This window comes from Lupinus angustifolius, chromosome LG03 (genome assembly GCF_001865875.1).
Source record: "Lupinus angustifolius cultivar Tanjil chromosome LG03, LupAngTanjil_v1.0, whole genome shotgun sequence".
NCBI classification, from domain to species: domain Eukaryota; kingdom Viridiplantae; phylum Streptophyta; class Magnoliopsida; order Fabales; family Fabaceae; genus Lupinus; species Lupinus angustifolius.
In genome coordinates this window covers 24,731,837-24,751,518 of record NC_032011.1, presented here as the reverse complement: position 1 = coordinate 24,751,518, position 19,682 = coordinate 24,731,837, and the positions used below count along the sequence as shown (strand labels likewise).

At 30.9% G+C, this 19,682-nt stretch overlaps 2 protein-coding genes across 2 annotated transcripts; both read right to left on the bottom strand.

Moving 5' to 3' along the window:
• On the bottom strand, window positions 4,147–10,466 carry LOC109343962. Its single transcript, XM_019582497.1, has 7 exons — window positions 10,316–10,466; window positions 7,961–9,790; window positions 7,813–7,867; window positions 6,885–7,033; window positions 6,337–6,423; window positions 5,624–5,752; window positions 4,147–4,848 (listed from the first exon to the last, which is right to left on the bottom strand). Exons 1-7 carry the CDS (start codon window positions 10,382–10,384, stop codon window positions 4,747–4,749), a joined length of 2,421 nt encoding a protein of 806 aa, XP_019438042.1. The 5' UTR covers window positions 10,385–10,466; the 3' UTR covers window positions 4,147–4,746.
• Window positions 13,165–17,855, bottom strand: LOC109343961 (floral homeotic protein DEFICIENS). Its single transcript, XM_019582496.1, has 8 exons — window positions 17,850–17,855; window positions 16,398–16,600; window positions 16,212–16,278; window positions 16,049–16,110; window positions 15,847–15,946; window positions 14,246–14,287; window positions 14,104–14,148; window positions 13,165–13,486 (listed from the first exon to the last, which is right to left on the bottom strand). The coding sequence occupies exons 2-8, from the start codon at window positions 16,583–16,585 to the stop codon at window positions 13,310–13,312; spliced, it is 681 nt and encodes a 226-aa protein (XP_019438041.1). The 5' UTR covers window positions 16,586–16,600; window positions 17,850–17,855; the 3' UTR covers window positions 13,165–13,309.

Genomic DNA, 19,682 nt, shown 5'->3' with positions numbered 1-19,682 from the left:
TAATTTTAGCTAACATATATATTATCATGAGTTATTAATCAAAAGATTATATTGATAATTATTTTAAAGTTGTATCTAATCTAATTATCTTAATTTCAGAAATATATTCTTTATGATAATGACCCTCATGATGAATAATATTTTCCCTTTCAATTTGCCATCTACTCCAAATCTTTTGAATTAACTACATATTTTTTTAAGGAATTGCTGTTTACACGCGTCTTTAAGCACGAAGAGGGGTTTTCCTTTAAAGAATTTAGATATTTGAAATAAATTATCATGAACTTTATTCAAATAAAATTTCTAGAATTAGATTCTTTTTGTGACATGCACTATTGAATAAATACAATAAAAGGTTAATTAAATGCAATAGTCGATAATAATCAATAAAATTTTAATTCAAAGCAAAAAATAAATGGGTACCCATTTGAATAACCAAATTAAATGAAACTGAAAAGGCAAGTTTGACTCAAAAAATATGCGTAAATATAATTGAATAATTATTTACAAGGTTGTTAAGTTACAACTAATAATCAAATAAATAAGAATTAGGGAGTCATAAGTTGAAGGGTAGGGTGGAGGGCTTAACTAATGGAGTGATAAGGAGGTTAATGATCAAGTTTCACCCACAACAATAATACTAATATACTAATACTTGTCTACCAAAAAATAAATAAGAATTAAGAAATTAATGTAATTAAGCACTGATTCTAATCCAAATTCCCTTGCTTGGAATTTCTTGATCATTCATTTTTTATATACCAAAAAATGATTTGAAATAAAAATGTATTAATCCATTATTGTTGGTTTAATGTGAATAATATTTCCCTTTCCATTCACCTTGTCCAAATCTTTTTTGAATTAACTACATCTTTTTAAAGAATTAATGTACCAGTACACATGTCTTTAAGCTTGGGAGAGTACTCCTTTAAAGATCTTTGGTATTTGAAATAAATTATCATGAATTATATTCAAATAAAATTTGTAGAAGAGCTTAAAGGTTATAAACAATTATGATTCATTTTTATTATGAGAGGATATACATTTACCCTAGGAGTAGCTTAAAAAAACTTATTCAACATCTTAATCATTAATTCTATGAAAATCTAATAGTTTACATTTATTTATCAATTTAAATAATTAGATTTTCTTAGAATGAATGATAAAATGTGAAATATATTTTTTAAGTTATTCTCGGGATTTACATCTTTTATTATTTATATTTAAGAGTTAAGAATAATTATATTAAATATTTAAGTATTAATGATTATTAGATTTTCTCGGACTTGAACTATTCAATAAATACAATAAATAAAAAGGCTTATAACAGTTATAATTGAATGACCTAAAAAGTCAAAATTGGAAATTAAATGAATAGCCAATAATTTTCAATAAAATTTTACTTGGAATCAAAAAAGGAAGTTAGTATCGGCGTACCCATTTGTATAAACAAATTAATTGAAATGAAAAGGCAAGTTTCATACAAGAAACATGCATAAATAATTAAATATCATTAAAGATTTCTTGATAACGAAAGGTAGCTCATGTAACTATTTAAACTAATAAACGAATAATCAATAAAATTTTACTACGAGCCAAAGAAATAAATCGGCACCCATTTGTAAAAGCAAATTAAAAGAAACTGAAAAAGCAAGTTTCACCAAAGAAATATGCAAATAGAGATCACAGATAATTGCTAGTTAACTAAGTGTAAAAAGTAAAAACATTGAAAATTACTCACGATTAATAACGGGCTACTATCAAATGAAAAAATGGTTGGTAGACATACTCAAGATAGAAGATATCTAAAAAATGAAACATTAACAATATTATCTATTCATTCTAGAAAAAGAATGTGTATAATTAACAAAATTTGTATTCTTTCTTACGTATGTTTTTTCCAATTAAATTTTGGTTTTTGTTCATGATTGTTTTAGTCTTACACACCGACTAAGTAACCCAGGCTATACCTTTATGGTTGCTCTTGTTACTCCACATAATGTTTCTTCGAGGAGAAATTAGTTTTGAAATAACCTTCTTTGGTTTCTTATACAGGGTAAAAATATAATGGTTAGTTTGAGAGTTGAATTTTGGAAGGGAAAATAATGGAAGGAAATAGAAGTTTTTGAATTAATAATAATGCTTTCTACTAAATAATTATACTTTTATTCTTCAAGATCAATCAATAAAGAATAAGAACATACACAATAATGTTAACAATCTTAACTCAATTTGAACATGCATCACAACTAAGGGTGGAAATAGGTCAGACCAGACTTTACCTTAAACAGGCCCAGCCTTTATAGCACATAGGAGACTGTGTCTGGCCTGTTAGCCTGTTTAAAAAAAAATCAAAGCCTAGGTCCGGCTTGTTTAAAAGCATGGTCTGGCCTGTTAGCCTGTTTAAAGACCTATTATACTATATGCTTATGAAATAGACTATCATGTCTACATTTTAATGGGCTTATAGACTTATTTTTAGTTACACCCATCTAATTCTAATAATTAAATTATATTTTTATATACATTTTTATATTAATATTACACATATATAATAATATTGCTTATATTAAAATAGTATAAATTTCAACATTCTTATATAATATAGCTAAATAGGCCGGCCTGTTAGGCTTTAAAGGCCTTTTAGGTGGCCTAAAGCCTAGCCTGTTTAGCTAAATAGGCTTTTTAGAAAGCCTGAGCCTGTTAGTGAAAAAAGCCTGGTCTGGCCTAGCCTGTTATAGGCCAAGTAATAGGCCCCTGATACGCTGTCTGGCCTGTTTCCACACTTAATCACAACTAGTGTGAACAGAAGTCTCAACTAGATGTTTCAAGGAACCCCTAGGAAAAAAAAATAGATACTCAATTATGGTCAGCATGGAAGTGTGAAGATGGTGGCTGAGAACCCAAATTAACATTAATTCTATTAAGCTATTGGTGGGTGACTCAGGATGACAAAAAACTCGTATTCGATGGTACATATAGGTAAAACTTGTATGAGCATAAGTACGAGTCACAAACGAGTACACATAGGTGAGTATCTGTATTATGTTACCCGTACGGGTCACAAACATGTTTTTTAAAATAGTCGTAGTACATATAGGTGAGTATCTGTATAATGTTACCCGTATGGGTACCCGTTATGTATATGATTACTATATTATCTTTAATTAAAATAAAAAGTATACTATCATAACCTTCATTATACTATGTATATTTTTCCTTTTACTTTGTTTATATCTTTTTACCTTATTTACATCTTTTATTGAATTTGATGATAAAATACTCTACAAATATTATTATATGTGTGAAAACACACGCGTCTTACAAAGAAATATATATATATATATATATATATATATATATATATATATTGTTAAGGAAATAAGAATAGTAAATCACAAAAACAGAAAACTTCAATAGATGTAGTATTATTGCCAAATATTCAATCAAAATGCACAAAAGAAATTAAATTTCATCTCATTTGAAACATAATAGAAATAGGGAATTAGAAATTCAATGAAAATATAGGAAACCTGCGGGTACTAGAATTACTTATACGCGAGTACTCATACAAATATGGACGAATATGGATATTGCTCTCCTATTTTGAAATGAGTAGCAGATAGCTACTACTAGTGCCCGTTGTCATCCCGGGCATGATAATATGATGTGTATGGTTAACGGAATTGGAAATGCATGTGCACAATAAGGTCTTCTCCAATACCCTTATTTGTTGGAACATTATGGCAGATAAAGGAGTCCTCGAGGAAGGACTGTATGTATGCATTGACATTGATATTGATATTTTTATACAGTTTATGAAATTAAGAATTAATATACTCTTCTACACCATTTTTTACCCACATGCCCTGATTTTGCCAAATGGTAACTTAGATCTAGTTTGATGATTTAAATTTTCGATTTTATTTGATTTTTGACCTACAGAAAATTGGGCTTAAAGCCAAAAAGCCAAAAATATAGACTTGATAGTTTATGGGTATTTTTTTACAAGCTGACGTGATGTGATATAAAATAGTCTTATCTTTCGTTAAGAGCTTCTTTTCTCAGTTGTTGAAGAAAAACCAAATAATAAAACTTTTGCTTCCGTGACCTTAATAATATTTCAGTCCCTAAACAACGCTTCACTTCCTTAAATCATTTACCTTCATCAGCAAGCACAGAACACAAACATTAATGAAACTGCCAAAGAAATAGTTTTGTTCCTAATGATTCGTCGCCGGAAAGAAATCCATGGTAGTTTCAGAGTAATTTTCATAACTAAAGAAATCTCATGTTATCTCTCCACATGAGAGGATCCAGATCTGGTAAGTGTTATTGCAGTGGAAAGGGCTAAGCTCATGAAATCAATGACTGAGTTGAAATGCTCAAAGATAAATAAAAGAAATAAATAGAATTCTTTTATATAAAAGAGCATGTTCTTACCTTACAGCACGCAGGGTAGTAATGAGATTCAGATTTTAGCACTGCCATTGCAACAAGCATGTTTAGGGATAGGACAAACTTGTCATATTACAAAAAACTTGGGTTGGGAAGTTTTCTACTCTACTGGGCAAAGGAACTTGGAAAAGAAAAAAAGAAACAGAGCTGCACAAATCCACCATTAAAAGCAGTGACATACAAGAGCAGGGTCACTCCTTACCAAAAAACAGAAGTGCATTTAAAATAAGCACCTTCTGTGTTATAGTGGAGACCTCTTGCTTGTGTCTACAATCAACACTAACTGGTTTAGGAATTGTCAGTAATATGATGATGATGATGATGATGATGATTCAGGTACTCCTTCACACGACTTTGATTTGTCTCAAATATGAATGGCAAACCTCTCAACTGCAAAATTAACCATTTACATTTTATTTGGAATAAACTCTATAGCAACTCAACCGAGACTTCACTTTTCTATTTAAGTAATCCAAATGACATCTTATAAGTTTTAACAAAGGCAACCTCCTCCTCAAAGAAAATAGGGAAATACAATTAAGTTCTACTTTGTATGGAGTTTACAAATTCGAATAGTTTATAAGCTAAAACAGACTTGCTACACTTTAAAGCAGGGACGGAAGTGAAATAATGCAATCAGCTACTTTCTTATAATAACGGCTGTGTTTATATATCCCTATTAGATATCCGGTGAAATTGAAGTAGGAAGTACAAAAAACCATGACTTTCTTACTTAATTCCACAAACAAATAGGGAAAATCATTTGCAAGCAAGCATATGAAGTATGGACCCCGTGCAGCATACATCAGAAATACAATTAAATTCTCGGAATCCCAAACATTTGCCTTCGGCTTTAAAAAGTTCAAGATGATGTGATGGCAATTGCATGAACCAATAGGTTAAGCATGATAGAATCATATTTTATAGCTCATTGTTATAACTGGCTAAGATAACACCTTTATATCTTTGAAACATAATGGCACACATACACATCTGATTTACTAGGCATGATAAGAATATTTAGCAGCAACTTGAAAGGATATTGACAACATATGAGCAAGAACATACATAGACACATACAGCAAAACTTTTGCAATAAGGATAATTCATAATGACGCTATTCATGTCAATTGATCAAATTTGAAAGGAGATATAAGTATCATACCTCAATCAGACAATTGGAATGTAGTCTTTGAGACTGACTGTTGTGCACTTCTTTGCTATTTACCAAGATTGAACCCTTGCCGAAGTTTTTAATGTAGAAAAATCCATCGTTATCCATCTTTATAACAGCCTACATGTTGGCAAGGGAAAAACATATGTTGAAATCAACTTGTATTTGGCAGTAGGACAACATCTAACAGTCTGAGATTCCAATTTATAATGTTTCAAACTACACATGAAAAATAATAATAATCTAGTATTCCAACTGTTGAGTTTTTAGCACATTAATATGATTTTTTTAAGTAGAAAGGCAATTGAAAGTGTACATGCAGCAGATGAGACAGCTTGCCCCATGATTAGATAAATAACACTGCATTACAGCATATATAGATCCTTCGTTAACTAGTACAATGCATATTTCTTCACACTTCTTCCTCCACTGGATACTTAACAAGGGATTGATTTCTCAATTAAGCTAAAAGTTTGGAGGAAAATATTGTTTTAGGCATGGCCCACCAAAACCAAGAATCAAGCACTAAAGTACTTCATAAAGCATATTGAGGTGAGTATTAAATCATAGCTATTTGACTGATTTGAAAATGAGAAGCAAATTATGAATGTATTATTAGAATCTACTAAAATGCAGCAAAAAAGTTGCAGCAAAAAAGTTGCAGCTCATGAAACTACAAGTCAAAGTTGGCACAGAAAACTAACCTGGCGCCGAGATATTTTATTAGCATATCCTTCTTTGCCCAAGTCAATGTCTACAGGAACACTTTCCGTTGCCCGTCCAATTACAACCTGCAGCACAAATCAAGCCATCATTAAGCATTCTCAAATTTCTTAGATTTAATTTGCAACATCAGATTCATTTAGATTGTCTCACACATCACAGAAACCCTGACTCTATTAAATATTTTCAAAAAACATTAAAAAATGTATTTCAGTTCAAGGCCTTTCTTAAAGCGCATTTATGCTTAAAAGTGCGTCTGTCTAGCTATTTCTTGGTTGATCAGATGAAGTTCCTCACAATACACTCTTACAATCCTATCACTGACTTAAGTCAGAACACAATCTTAAAAAACAACCAAACATATGGTTCCTTAACTATATATGTCACGCATGTGAGATTTTTTTCATTAGTAAAGTTATTACGAAAACTAACATGACCATGGTTTGCTTCAAATATTCAGAAATAAATCATCAGAAAAGATCTTCTCAGATGACAAGTAAATCAAACAAGGAATTATGTTTTCAAATACCTCGGATTTCTTAATATAATGTTTCGAGCGGCGACCATATAAAATGGCAAATGCTCCATGTGAAGCAATGACCCTTTGCATATGAGAATGAGCACCCTGTTCCAGCCTTGTGATGGTTCGCTTAGTTTCCTCATGTTGATATCTTGACACTTTAATACAATAGAATAAAATATTGTCAAGGAAAATAAAAGTACACCGTAAAAGTAACAATGAAAAAATAACATGATATCATTATAATTTACATGTATTTATCCTAGAATGCAATCAAAATAATATTCAACCGATTAAACAACTATATTTAATTGATAATTTGATATACACTGATCAAGGGGAACACAAAAGACATGCAGATACTATCAAGAAGTTTTTCACATATAAATCAAACAACTTGCTAACAGAATCAACTGACACAAAAAATTAACATAAATGGGTCTAGTTCACATAGCATAAAACAAAGCCCATCCCAGTGGCAAAACAAGACCACCACATGAAAGATATTCACCTTTCAATTGTGACAATAACATAATAGTCTATAAGTTGTACTATAACTAAGCTTTTCAAGTTTCACAATTGGAAAAGCATTAATTTTTCCAAGTTCTTGGAATGCAAAAACGCATAAAAATATCACCAAATCTCTCACCCAAATTTTACATTTTATATAGCAACTTGTGAAGACACCAAGTGAAAAAAGGCAACCATAAGAAAGCCAAATGAGCCCCGAGATATTGTGATCAAATAACTGAACCAAATTCCCATGCCACAAGGCAGCATCACAAAGGCAACAAGAGAGAATAAATGCTATTTAGTTGGACCATTAATTTGTATTAGATTATCACGTATCTCTTATCCAAATAAATAAATAAAAATATGACAAATAACATAAAGCAAGAATCAGCCATCAAAAGTAATGTGTGAGTCTATGTGATACCTTCTTCATTGTAATATAAATCCTGATCATCAGGATCCAAGTCCATATCAAGTATCTGTATGAGGGATGAAAAAGTCAGACAATAGCAGCAGGTATGAAAAAATTAAAGCTCAACTATTAACACAAAGGTCAGCATTGCACGCCTTACCATTGCCTCTATATCAGAAAAATAAGGAACATCGTCATCGCTCTCAAAGTATTGCTCTTCAACATCTAATGTTGGAGGATTTGCCAGCAGCTCTGACTCAAGAGCATTTGAGGATCTCATTTCAGTATGTTGCAATTGATGATCTTGAATTGGCAAGGCAACAGCTAGTTCCTGTTTAATGCTAGAGCCATTAGGTTGAGGATGATTTCTGAAGTCATTAGAACCAAGGACTGGTTTCTCCCTGGTTGTGTTTGCTGAACTATTTACACCCGTGCTACCAGAAACATTAACTGCACTCCTAGCCACTGTGTGTGATATGTGACTATTGGGCAACTCACATTTTACATTAGAAACACCAACTGATATTGGCAAGGGAGGAGATCCCATGTTCAGAGAAGATGTATGATATTCTCTGGGGTTTTTCTGTTCTACCTGCTTCAAAACTTTACCTCTTCCACTAGCTCTTTGGTTACTAAATCTACAATCCATAACAGATGATGAGGTTGGTTTATTGGATTCGTTAGGAGTCCATTTGGAAGCAGAGGAAAAATTCGAAGGGGGCACATCAAAGGGCAGGAAAACATCATCATTGGACGGAACTTCTGGGTCTTCAATGCTTAACATACAGCAAATAACTCCATTGATTAGTTCGGGAAATCGAGGGTCTCTAACTGGGGCAGAAGGTGGTATTTGGGGCTGTAATTTGTGAGCTTGCCCATCACTAGAGTGCGACCCCGTCTTATCATCAGCTTTCGGGTGACATGAAACTGACGGATTTGAAACATGTGGATGGGAGGCTACTAATGACTCTGTTTCAGCCTTTATAGGTATCTGATCAGGAACATCATTGGGAGAATTTAATAAAAGAGAACTCAGGCCATCATAATAAGACTTATCAATCCCATCTTTTCCATCAACATCCATCAGATAGAACTCTTCCTCGTTAGTGAAGTTCAATAGAGAATTCGATAACTCAGCCAGATAATCATCCCTGCAAGGAATAGAATCTTCAAAATCATCACATGGCATATCAGGTTTTTGAAAACTCTTATCTGTTGCCCACATTGGCATTTCCGGAAGTGGAGATAACTGTAAGGCATCAAATGATGTTCCACACTCTAACTCAGGAGAATCAAATATATGATCTCCATCAAACTCGGAACACAAATTTCCAGGGCCAGTGTTGATATCATCAAATGTAGACAAAGGCATTGCCTCTAAATTATCGTCTCCAATCAAGCTATCTATAGCCAATTCCTCAACTGCTCCATTCAAAGATCCATTGTCTCTGAGAATTTTAGGCTTTTCGTTAACTTCATTTGTTTGCTCAACTCCATTGTAAAACGAACAGGAAGTAACTCCATTAAGTGCAATACCACCATCCATTGTATTTTCAGGAAAATCATAGCGCACAAGATCAAGATTTTCAAAATGATTCAAAGTAGCATCTTCAGGCATGCAATTTTCAGGCAAAGGCTCAATTTCATTCATTAAGTAATTGTCATTTTCGGGATCAACTAGAAAACCTAAGTCCATGGGAGTCAGTGTGTTATTGCAGATTCTTTTACGCATAGCATAATAAGAAGTGCGGACACTTTCTGCTTTTCTCTTAACAGAAACAATTTTGCGTTCTTTAGACTGTCCAAACTTATAGAACTTTGATGGAAGAGGTGAAGCAGAAAGCTCAAAGTTTGCCATACCAGCAGCTGCTTCTTCCGAAACAACAGGATCATAGAGTATAGAATACCACCGATCTTTTATTTCTCTAATACTATATCTTCGAGAAAACTGCACTGCACCTTTAGCAAGTGACTCTAATGAAGCACCTGCCTGCAAATTGAAAACCAAACAATTTTAAACATGAACACTGCTTCCAGTTAAATATGCATCTAAAATGCAAACCAGGATAAAAGAAAACATATATATTCAAATCCGACTAACTGTTTCCAAAATCCGAACAAACAACTTAAGATTTCAAAATTTCAAAAACTTAACATGGAATAAAACATGAACTTAGTCCCTGACGTTCATAACATCCATCAATTTGTTCATTGAGATTACAAAAACATCAATTTAGTCCTTGACATTCACACTATTGTATTCGTTTCGAAATTGATCTTTTATTCCTTAAATATTTAACCTAAGTTTGTCACTATTATTAGTGTGTGTTCCATGTTAACACCGAATAATGCAAAAATAATCGTCTTCTGAAGGTAATTTCACATAGACATATAACATATACACACAAGTATTAAAACATTGTGATTCGATTCGTGAGGGTAATATAGATAAAACGTTGAAATTGAAAAGAAAAGGGGTAAAACGGGAAGTGGAAAAGAGAATGGGAAAACTAACCTCAACAGCGTTTTTGAGAAGAAGATCGTCCTCGGAAGACCAAGGAGTGAATGTAGAAAGCGCACCCATTGTATTGAGATTGATCTTTCAACTTTTTTTCTCTTTCAACCAAAAACCCCAATGTGAATCAAAGTGTATGCGGTGCGAGGAACGAAGAAAGGAAAGGGTTTTAGTTTTAGGCTTTTTAATATCAAAACGGAAGGTATTTCTTCTTTTTCTTTTTCACTCTTAGTGATTTTAATAATTAATCAATATTCTACCTATTAAATACCAAACGTGATTTTTTTCAATAACAAGACGGCTAGTAATATAAGGCAGTCCAACTAGATATTCATCATTATCAAAAGATTTGATTTTTATCAATGACATTTGGTGAGAGATGCAGTCACACATTTTGAAAATAATTATTTTTTTGGTAGAAAAATCATTAGTTTTATACCTATCATGTCAGATTCTTTTTTTCTCCTTTTTATTCTAAGATTATTTTTTCTCTCAAGAAGAAAAATAGTGAAACTTTTAAGGATAAATATACATGTCATATAACATATTATCTATATTTATATCTATATCTATACTATATATAAAGGTTATTCTTATCTATTTTATCCTTCAATTTTTTAATTTAAAAAACCATATAATCCTATATAACCACCTCAAACACATTAATTATAAATTGCATATTCTAATAAAGAAAAAATATATAATATAAAGTAAATACAATATAAAAAATACATTTTGATTCTACAAAATGAAATGTATAAAAATTAATTACGTAATGTTTTAAAATAAGAATGTCGCTGAAAAACACTCAATTTCGTGTCTCTCACACACTAATATCCATAAATATAAAATCTTTTTCTTCATCATCATTTATTTTCGTGATTTTTTCTCAAATAAGAAAATTATCACAATCTATCTATTAACAATATAATAAAAAAAAAATCCTCCTTCACGCCACATGTCATATCCTCCTCACATGTTTTTCCTTCATGCCACATGTCACATGTCACATTTTCCTCACAAACAAACTCATTCATGTCACATGTCACATCCTCCTCACATGTTTTCCCTTCGTGCCAAATGTCACATTCTCCTCACATTTTCCCATCTTAAAATGTTATAAGTTATTAAAAAATTAAAAAAAAAACTCATTCAAGCCACATGTTATTACTATGTACCTTCCCACAATATTCTTACTTTTTATATGTTAATAATTTAATACTAATTAGTGATTGATCTATGTTGCTACCCCACCAAAATTGAGTGTTTACCGTACCTATGTTTTGTTATGTTAAAATGTAATAGACATTGAACATTAGATGAGATTGGAATCATTTTTCACATCCAAACTATTCTTTACACTAATCTATGTATATTATTTAACGTTTAATATTAATCTAAGAATAATTGCATTATTACACCTCATCAAAATTTTGTAACATTTTTCCAATTGAATTTTAATATTTCAGATTCTTTGAATTTTAATTTTTCTCTATTATAATTGAAACATCAAATTCCAAATTGAAGTTTTTATAACTTTTAAATATATTTTTCATAAAAAAACTCATTTAGTATAATGATTTGATTTCCATTTTTTCATTAAAAAAATCGTATTTAAAATTGAAAAAATCATTTTATTTTCTATAAATTTTAAAATATTTATTTTAATAAAAATAATATGGTATCATGTTTCACACTTTCACTTTGTTATTTTCATTAGAAAATTCAAATTAAAAATTGTCATTTCTTTTTCTTATGTGATTGAATATGCAAATACACAGGTAAGATGTATATTCTTAATAATATGAATGTATAAGTAACATGTGTGTTTTAACTATGCAAATGCATGAGTAACATGTGTTTTCTTATTAATGTGAATGTACAAATAACATGTGTGTTTTTAGTCATTCGAATGCACGGGTCACATGTGTGTTCTTAACAATACGAATGCACGAATAACATATGTTTCTTAACCATATAAATGTACATGTAATAAATGTTATTAATCTTGCAGTAAAGAAGTATTGCCCCGTGCATCGCTGATGCACGGGTATCTTGCTAGTTTCAAAGATGCCACATGGCAAGATTTCAAGATATAATTTTACACATGTAATCTTAAAAATGAAAAGTAAACATAAAATAATATATTTGATTGCTTAAATTTAAAATCTATGATTAATTATATTAAAAATCTACATTAAAAGGGAAGAATTAATAAAGGACATTAATTGCATTAAAAAGTTTCAAACCATAATATTAATATAAAAATTTAAAATAATAAAAATAACATTAACTACATTAAAATATTTAAAATCATAACATAGCAATAATTGTAAATTGACATTGTAAGGATTAATTGTAAATTGACATTGTAAGGACCCTCAATTAATTATAAATTGCTAGAAATATAATTAATTTTAGTTAAATTGCTATTTTTTTAATTTTAAAAAACTACTAATATTTTTCTACTACACGGAACCATCTCTGATAGATGAGAATGGGCTTTACATTATCACAAATACAAAGCCTACTCCAAGTAAGAGGAAAATTGGATAAATTATTGATGTGCATGCTGAGTAGAAAAAACTTCCACAAATCAATGAAAAAGAATTACATTCATTGGACTTTAGTTGTTAACTTTGTCTTTATTTTATTAACTAATAATGTAACATGTGTTATTTTTCTTAAATAACAAAAACAACATTATAATAATTCTAGAATTTAGTAATGAATCATCGTTCCTTTCTACAACTATCTACTCCCAAATATATATAATCGATCACTTAGCTTCCATTTACATTCTTTTTAAGCTAAACAATTGTTAGATAACAACAATTCACCATTAGCATATAAAAAAGATTCATTGTAGTACTTTATGGATACATATAATGACTTCATCATAAGTTCACATATATTTCAAACATCACATATTACATAGTCATTTATTGGAAAATGATGAATGGGTAATATTTGTGATGGAGCTTAGGTTGGGTACTAAAATAGTAAGGGATAAGTAGTAAGATCAGACCCTGGTGCGCTATGAGGATTAGGATGGCTAGGTTGTAGGGTCAATGCAAACATGCGTGGACCTAAATTTGAGAACCCAATCACTGAATCATAGTCCCCTCCATTGTCCACCAATCCATAACGTGGATCTTCTGCTCTTGCATCCTAAGTATACAATTACCATTTTAGTATATAAAAGCTACACATGAAGCATAGCATTAATTTATGTAAATATATTACCCCCTAAATTTTGCATACAATTTAGATCTTTAACTATAATAGTTTATAATAATAACCTTGAACTCTACTTCATGTACCAAATGGTTTACTATATAAGATGTTAAAATTGAATTCAAAATGCAATTTTACAAAAGTGCATGGTTTTCTTTTTTCGGGAATAGATATGTTGTCCCACAAAGTGTGTCACTTCATGTATCATTGCTTATAATTGGTTGAAAAAATATATCTAAGTAAAAAATTAACAAATAAGTATTTTTCTGACCAATCACAAACAGTAGCATATGGATTAATACAATAGATGTATGTCCATCCTATTTTTTCATGTATTTTTTGAAATATAAAGAGTAAATGGCACATGATGCAAAGTTTACGAGGAACCTTTTCAATGGTGAAAGATTATATTGTATTGGAATCAAAGGTCACAATCTTTTTTGCACATCTTAAAATTGAGTAATTAATTAGCAAAATTCAGGAGATGTTTTTGGGCTTATCCCTAAACTTATTATAATAAAATAAGCAAAGACATGAAAAAAAATACTTACTAAGTCGCGCAAGAGCCTATTTTGCACTTCTTTCTCGTTATTCATCTACAAAGGAAAATCAGAAATTTCATTAATCACATAAAGTCAACCAACCAGGGAAGGAAAAAGATTGTTAATGAAAGAAGTTATATAGCACTCTTACCTTCTTCCTTTGGGTGTCAATTTGATTTGTTATCACCTTATACTGTTAATCATTGTGATAAAGAATTCGTTAGCATGGACATATACTACTAAGATGATTATGAAGTTTTTCATTTATCTTTATTTCCCTCCAAAACTCAACTTGCAAATAGAACTAAGTAACCACAATCACGGGTGGAAAGAAATTTGACCCTTAAAACCAATTGATAGATGTTGTAATAACTTGTAAAGATATAATAAATAGAACATATATAGTGTACATTATGACCGTGGAACCATGTGGTTTATAAAATCAGGAACCTATAGGCAACATAGACAATGAATCCAAAAGAGTGGAGAGGTCCCCTAGTTTGAGCAAAATCTGATTTCTCCTTGCCATATAAGTGTTGGTCCTTTCAAGAAAGTACATGGTTTTGTTTTGCTCTTATCTAGTTGTAATTAAATTTTGAAAAAAATATGAATCTAATTGGTATACAAATTTCTAAAATAAAAAAAAACGAGCCATAAAACAAAGATGAAGAAAGTTACCCAAGTTTGTTTTCAAATAATATAGGGATTCATCATTCATAGATTGCCTATGAAAATTACATTGGCGAGAAAAGTCTGAAATGGTATCATAGTAGTGTATTTGTAGCTTTATCCATGCAAATTAATGGTGTATATGTACAGTTAAATTGCATTAAACTTAAGCTCCTCTCCTAAACACAAGTAGGCATGTCTAAATTAAACCAAATTTCTATGTATGTAGTGCATTTATAATACCTTTCCTAATTCCTAATTAAGTAAATATATTTTATACAAAGTATATACAGAGGAAGCAAATGTTATCCAACAAGCGGCTGATAATTAAGCCATGGCAAAGCAAAATTGATTATCTACTAGCTAGTGGTACTACTCTGAAATTTTAACAAATGTAAAGAATAGTATTTACTCCTAGAGCATCGGCAACACATTTTTCGTTTTTAAATGAGTTTTACTAATTATTTGATATTTGTTTACATTTTCTAATAGCTTAAGCAACTCAAACCAAAATCATTACAATTGTGCAACTCTATTTCCATTCTTAAATGGACTCCACAAACATACCGCACATTTATATTTTTCTCTTTTGTAATAATTTTCTCAATTTTTTAATATTGACTCACAACTTTAAGAACGGTGCTTATTTAACTTACAGTTACGAAATAAGAACAAGAACGACTCCTCTGTAGTGGTGGACTTAGACGAAAAAACATGCTTATTTTATTACGAATGGTTTTTTTGTTACGTTTGTGGGTGAAAAAGTATTTTCTTGTAATATTAAAATAAGGTGGTCTGATGGTGAAAAGGGTGGTCGTAAGGAATGAAGTGCAGAAGGTTGTGGGTTTGAGTCCCACCATCAACAACAAAAAAAAAAAAAAAAGGCTTAATCCTTCCCTTTAAGCTTAAATTAATCAAGAACAAATTTTATAAATCTCCAAGTTTCTTTGTCCCGTAACCGAATGCTTAAGGTATATATAAGTTCCCGAATTTATTATCAATTTTAAGATACAAAGAAAAATAAGTCTAACTTGTGAAGGAAAACCAAAACCCTAGAATACATGTTTTGGAACAGAATCTAACCTTACGCTCACGAACAACTTTAGCAGCCTTGTCCATATCATCCTCAAGCAGCGTTAGTTCTTCAATGTTCAGATCTTCTAGACACTCCCCTACCCTTTGTCTGTGCCATCACCAACACCCCACATAACTTTTTTATCTTAAACAAAAAAGACATAACAAAAGTGATCTATATTATTAATTAATATAAGTGAAAGTTAATTACCTAATCTCCTTGCGAAGATTCCTATTCACCTCTTTCAAGTCCTTCAAATTCTCTTGCATATTCTGCCCAACAAACCAATCCTCAAAACTCAAAAGCTAACTCATAAAAAATGTTAATGCAACTTTTAACACGTGGAAGAAATAATAGGGAAGGGGAGAAGAACCTCATAGTTGGAACTCCACAGATCAGTTCCAACAGTCATTTGGTACTGATCAAAGAACTGTTTCGTTCTGTACAATAGAAAAGAAAAAAGAAGAAGAGAATAAATAAGTTAAATTTCTGAATAGTTGATATAATACTATAAAATATAAATAAATCTAGGGTTGAAGATTTGGATAAAAAAACGTACGAGTTTGAGGGGCTAATGTACTCATGGAGTTTGCCAGTACTAGAGAACATAATAATAGAAACCTTTGCATCACATAGCACAGTGAGTTCATTGGCCTTCTTGAATAGCCCATTTCTTCGTTTTGAATAAGTTACTTGACGGTTCGTTGTGTTCTCTATTCTCTTGATCTGGATCTTACCTCGAGCCATATGTCTAAACCTGATCTATGATATGAATAGGTTCTATAGAGTTGTAGATATTTCTTTCTTTTCTTGCCTTGTGTGGCTGGGATTTCAGAACAATTGGAATACAATGGAAGAGGTTTGTTTCTTAAAATAGGAGGGTCTTTGCCAAATTGGAGAAAGTTATTGCAGGTTTTGTTATAAACGTTCATGTTGCTTTGGTTTTGAAGTGTGAAGAGTGGGGACCCTTTTACTTTCCGTTCTACTCCGTTACCGAACCATAAACCAGATTATGACCCCGCTTTAGGTTAGTCGTTAATATGTTAGTATTTTGTTGTGGGTGAGACTACACCCTCAACCTCCTACCCTATCACCAAACCACCCTTATAACTCTCATTTTTGTTGATGATGGGACTCAAACCCAGAACCTCCTGCACTCTATTCCTTACAACCGCTCTCTTCACCATTAGACCACCTTATGACTCCCCATGACCCCCCACTTTACCCTCTCCCTTTGTGACCTAACATCTTTGGTATAGCAAGTAGGGCAAGTTCATATAATTTCATCTTATACCTAATTGCTTCATTGTTTTAGGGGCAGTAAATGTGGTTTGTGTCAAGAATGTGAGTCCTACTTTCTCAGCAAGAATCCTTAGTTACATGTTAGAATGAGATATTAACTCAGCACTTTATGATATTTTGAGAAGAGTTACTCCAGAACATTATAATGAAAATGGTGTAATATTTGCTACTCTTACACCAGACACATAAAGGACTAATTAATTGATGAGTACAAGGGAGACATTTATATATCAATGAGAAGAAAAAATTACTACCCAACCACCCTTATATTACGGATAGATACTTTCACGCTGTCTCTCAACTCACGAGATATTTCAAAAGATATTAAATTTACGGAAAATGATATATTTTCCTACTAAATCCTCCTACTACTAATATATGTCATAAAATAATATTTTATTTATTAATAATAGAATATATCATTACTTTAAATTTACACAGCTAGCTAGCAAGTCATTGATAATATAAAATTGCTCAAATTAATAGAGCACAACTTAGTATCCTGGGGACCAAGACATTACACGTAGTTTTGATCACTGTGAAAGACGAACAGGTTTTGTTCAAACTTCAAATTTCAAACCTTTGACATGTCACATCGCACTAAATTGGAAAAGGGTTAACGTTGTTGGGGCTCATAGTAATATCACTTCAAATAGAGTAATTTTGGACCATCAAAAAATAAAAAAGAGCAATTTTGCTGGTAGATTACCTTCTCCTATAACTCCAAATCTATTTGGAGAAGTCAACTATTGCCATCTATTTTTGTTGTTGTTGGAAATCAGCTTAGAGACTCTATAGAACAAAACTCACCTAATTTTTTAATCTAAACAATATATAACTTAGGGAATCATACATACCCTTAACCCTTGTGTACAAATGGATAGCAACCCTAGACAACTTACTTAAGGTTCATGACAATCAAAGAAAAGTTGAACTTTAACTTTAATATCATATCTAAAAGAAAATAAGGTAGACGATGTAAAACTTATTTGCTAACCATAATAAACTTTACTGATAAATTGTAAACTTGTTCCGATACTATCCACACTAACCTATATCAGTAGGAATATGAGATACTAGATACCTATGCCAATTGAGCATTTGAGTTGAACATGTATTATAATATATGTGACGCTGTCCAATATGTCCTAATCACTTTTCACTGTGTGTACTCTGTAGTCACTATCCGGAGGTGAAATCTGTAACTTAACCCCAGATTTTTGAATTCATCATATAAATTAATTATATGTCTCAATGATCAAATTAGTTCCTATACATGATACAACTAAATTAATTCCAAATATAGGAGATGGTGGAGCTTATTTTTCTGCATTCCTGGAACTTTATTATTGTCCGTTTTATTTTCTTCTCTTACTCTTATGTTGATTGGATAAGACATCCATCAACTTATCTTTCTCTTTGTTATGTTTAGAGATTCAGTGAATAGGAGTATCACTTGTTCTCCTAATATTTTATCTCTTGATTAATAAAGTTTTCATTGCTGATCAAAAATAACTTTAAGATTTTGTCTTATAGTTCTTAAATATTAAATTATTTTATTTACTTAATGATTAAAAAAATATGATCATCATGTTGCTTATATGTTTAGTCCTTTACTATTTTCCTTGCGTTCGTTGGACTTAAATTAGCAGACAAAAGTTGAGTTTTTCGTCGCACAACTTGCCTAGCTTCCAATAAAACGATGAGAAGTTTATCTGCATTTGAATTAAAATAAAAGTCAACTATATATACCTCTACCTAATCTCTTTGATTTTGACGTATTTAATTTATATTTTCTGTAGTATTTAATTCCAGAAAGTTTAACTCGACGATGATATGTGATTTGCCCATCTTCTCAAGAGAATAATCAAATAGCATGCACGCATGCACAATTTATCCTATTTAATTCTTAACCTACAAGTTGCTCTAATTTTTTAATATTGGAAAAATAAAAATGGTAAATATTTGAATCTCTTTATAAACACTCATAGAATCGACATATCATGAGTGTTTTTATTAATTCTGAAATCATCTTAGCCACCTAGAAGAAAAATAAAAAAATATTAGTCTAATTTGGAGCTTATTTATAAAATCTAGGTGAGTTGGATTTCAGAATTAATAAAACCCATTTTAAAGAGCTACTTTTTAAAATAATGAAGACATACTACATGTGTTTAAAAAAGATGAAGCTATTGTAGATCTCTATATAGATTACAATTATATGGAATATTTGAAATATTGTTTTGAGAATAAATTTTTTCATATAAACAAAGTGATGGAGTTAATGTACTTAAACTTGTGAAGCTTTTTGTAAACAAGATGTATAAATTTTAATTATTCTCATGTAAATATGGTATAAAATCCTTTCAAATGTATTTATTATTGTTAATATTTCTTTAGATTATAGTTGAACGGAGTAGCACTTATTTTTAGTGCCTTCCTCATTTTGTTGATAAAATTCGTTTTTGTTTGCTCATGAAAAAAAATTCTTCAAAGGCTACAACTGTCCCAGCTTATAAACTAATAACATAAAGGAACGTTG

Bases quoted from the DNA above. Each gene is read 5' to 3' on its own strand.
- LOC109343962 (XM_019582497.1), bottom strand. From the start codon at position 10,384: ATGGGTGCGCTTTCTACATTCACTCCTTGGTCTTCCGAGGACGATCTT. The intron at 9,791-10,315 runs GTTAGTTTTCCC...TTCAATTTGCAG, and splicing joins TTCTCAAAAACGCTGTTGAG to GCAGGTGCTTCATTAGAGTC. The intron at 4,849-5,623 runs GTATGATACTTA...TTAATTTTGCAG, and splicing joins ATTCCAATTGTCTGATTGAG to TTGAGAGGTTTGCCATTCAT.
- LOC109343961 (XM_019582496.1), bottom strand. From the start codon at position 16,585: ATGGCTCGAGGTAAGATCCAGATCAAGAGAATAGAGAACACAACGAAC. The intron at 14,288-15,846 runs GTTAGATTCTGT...AATGATTAACAG, and splicing joins AAGTTGTTCGTGAGCGTAAG to TATAAGGTGATAACAAATCA. The intron at 13,487-14,103 runs GTAAGTATTTTT...TTGTATACTTAG, and splicing joins ATAGGCTCTTGCGCGACTTA to GATGCAAGAGCAGAAGATCC.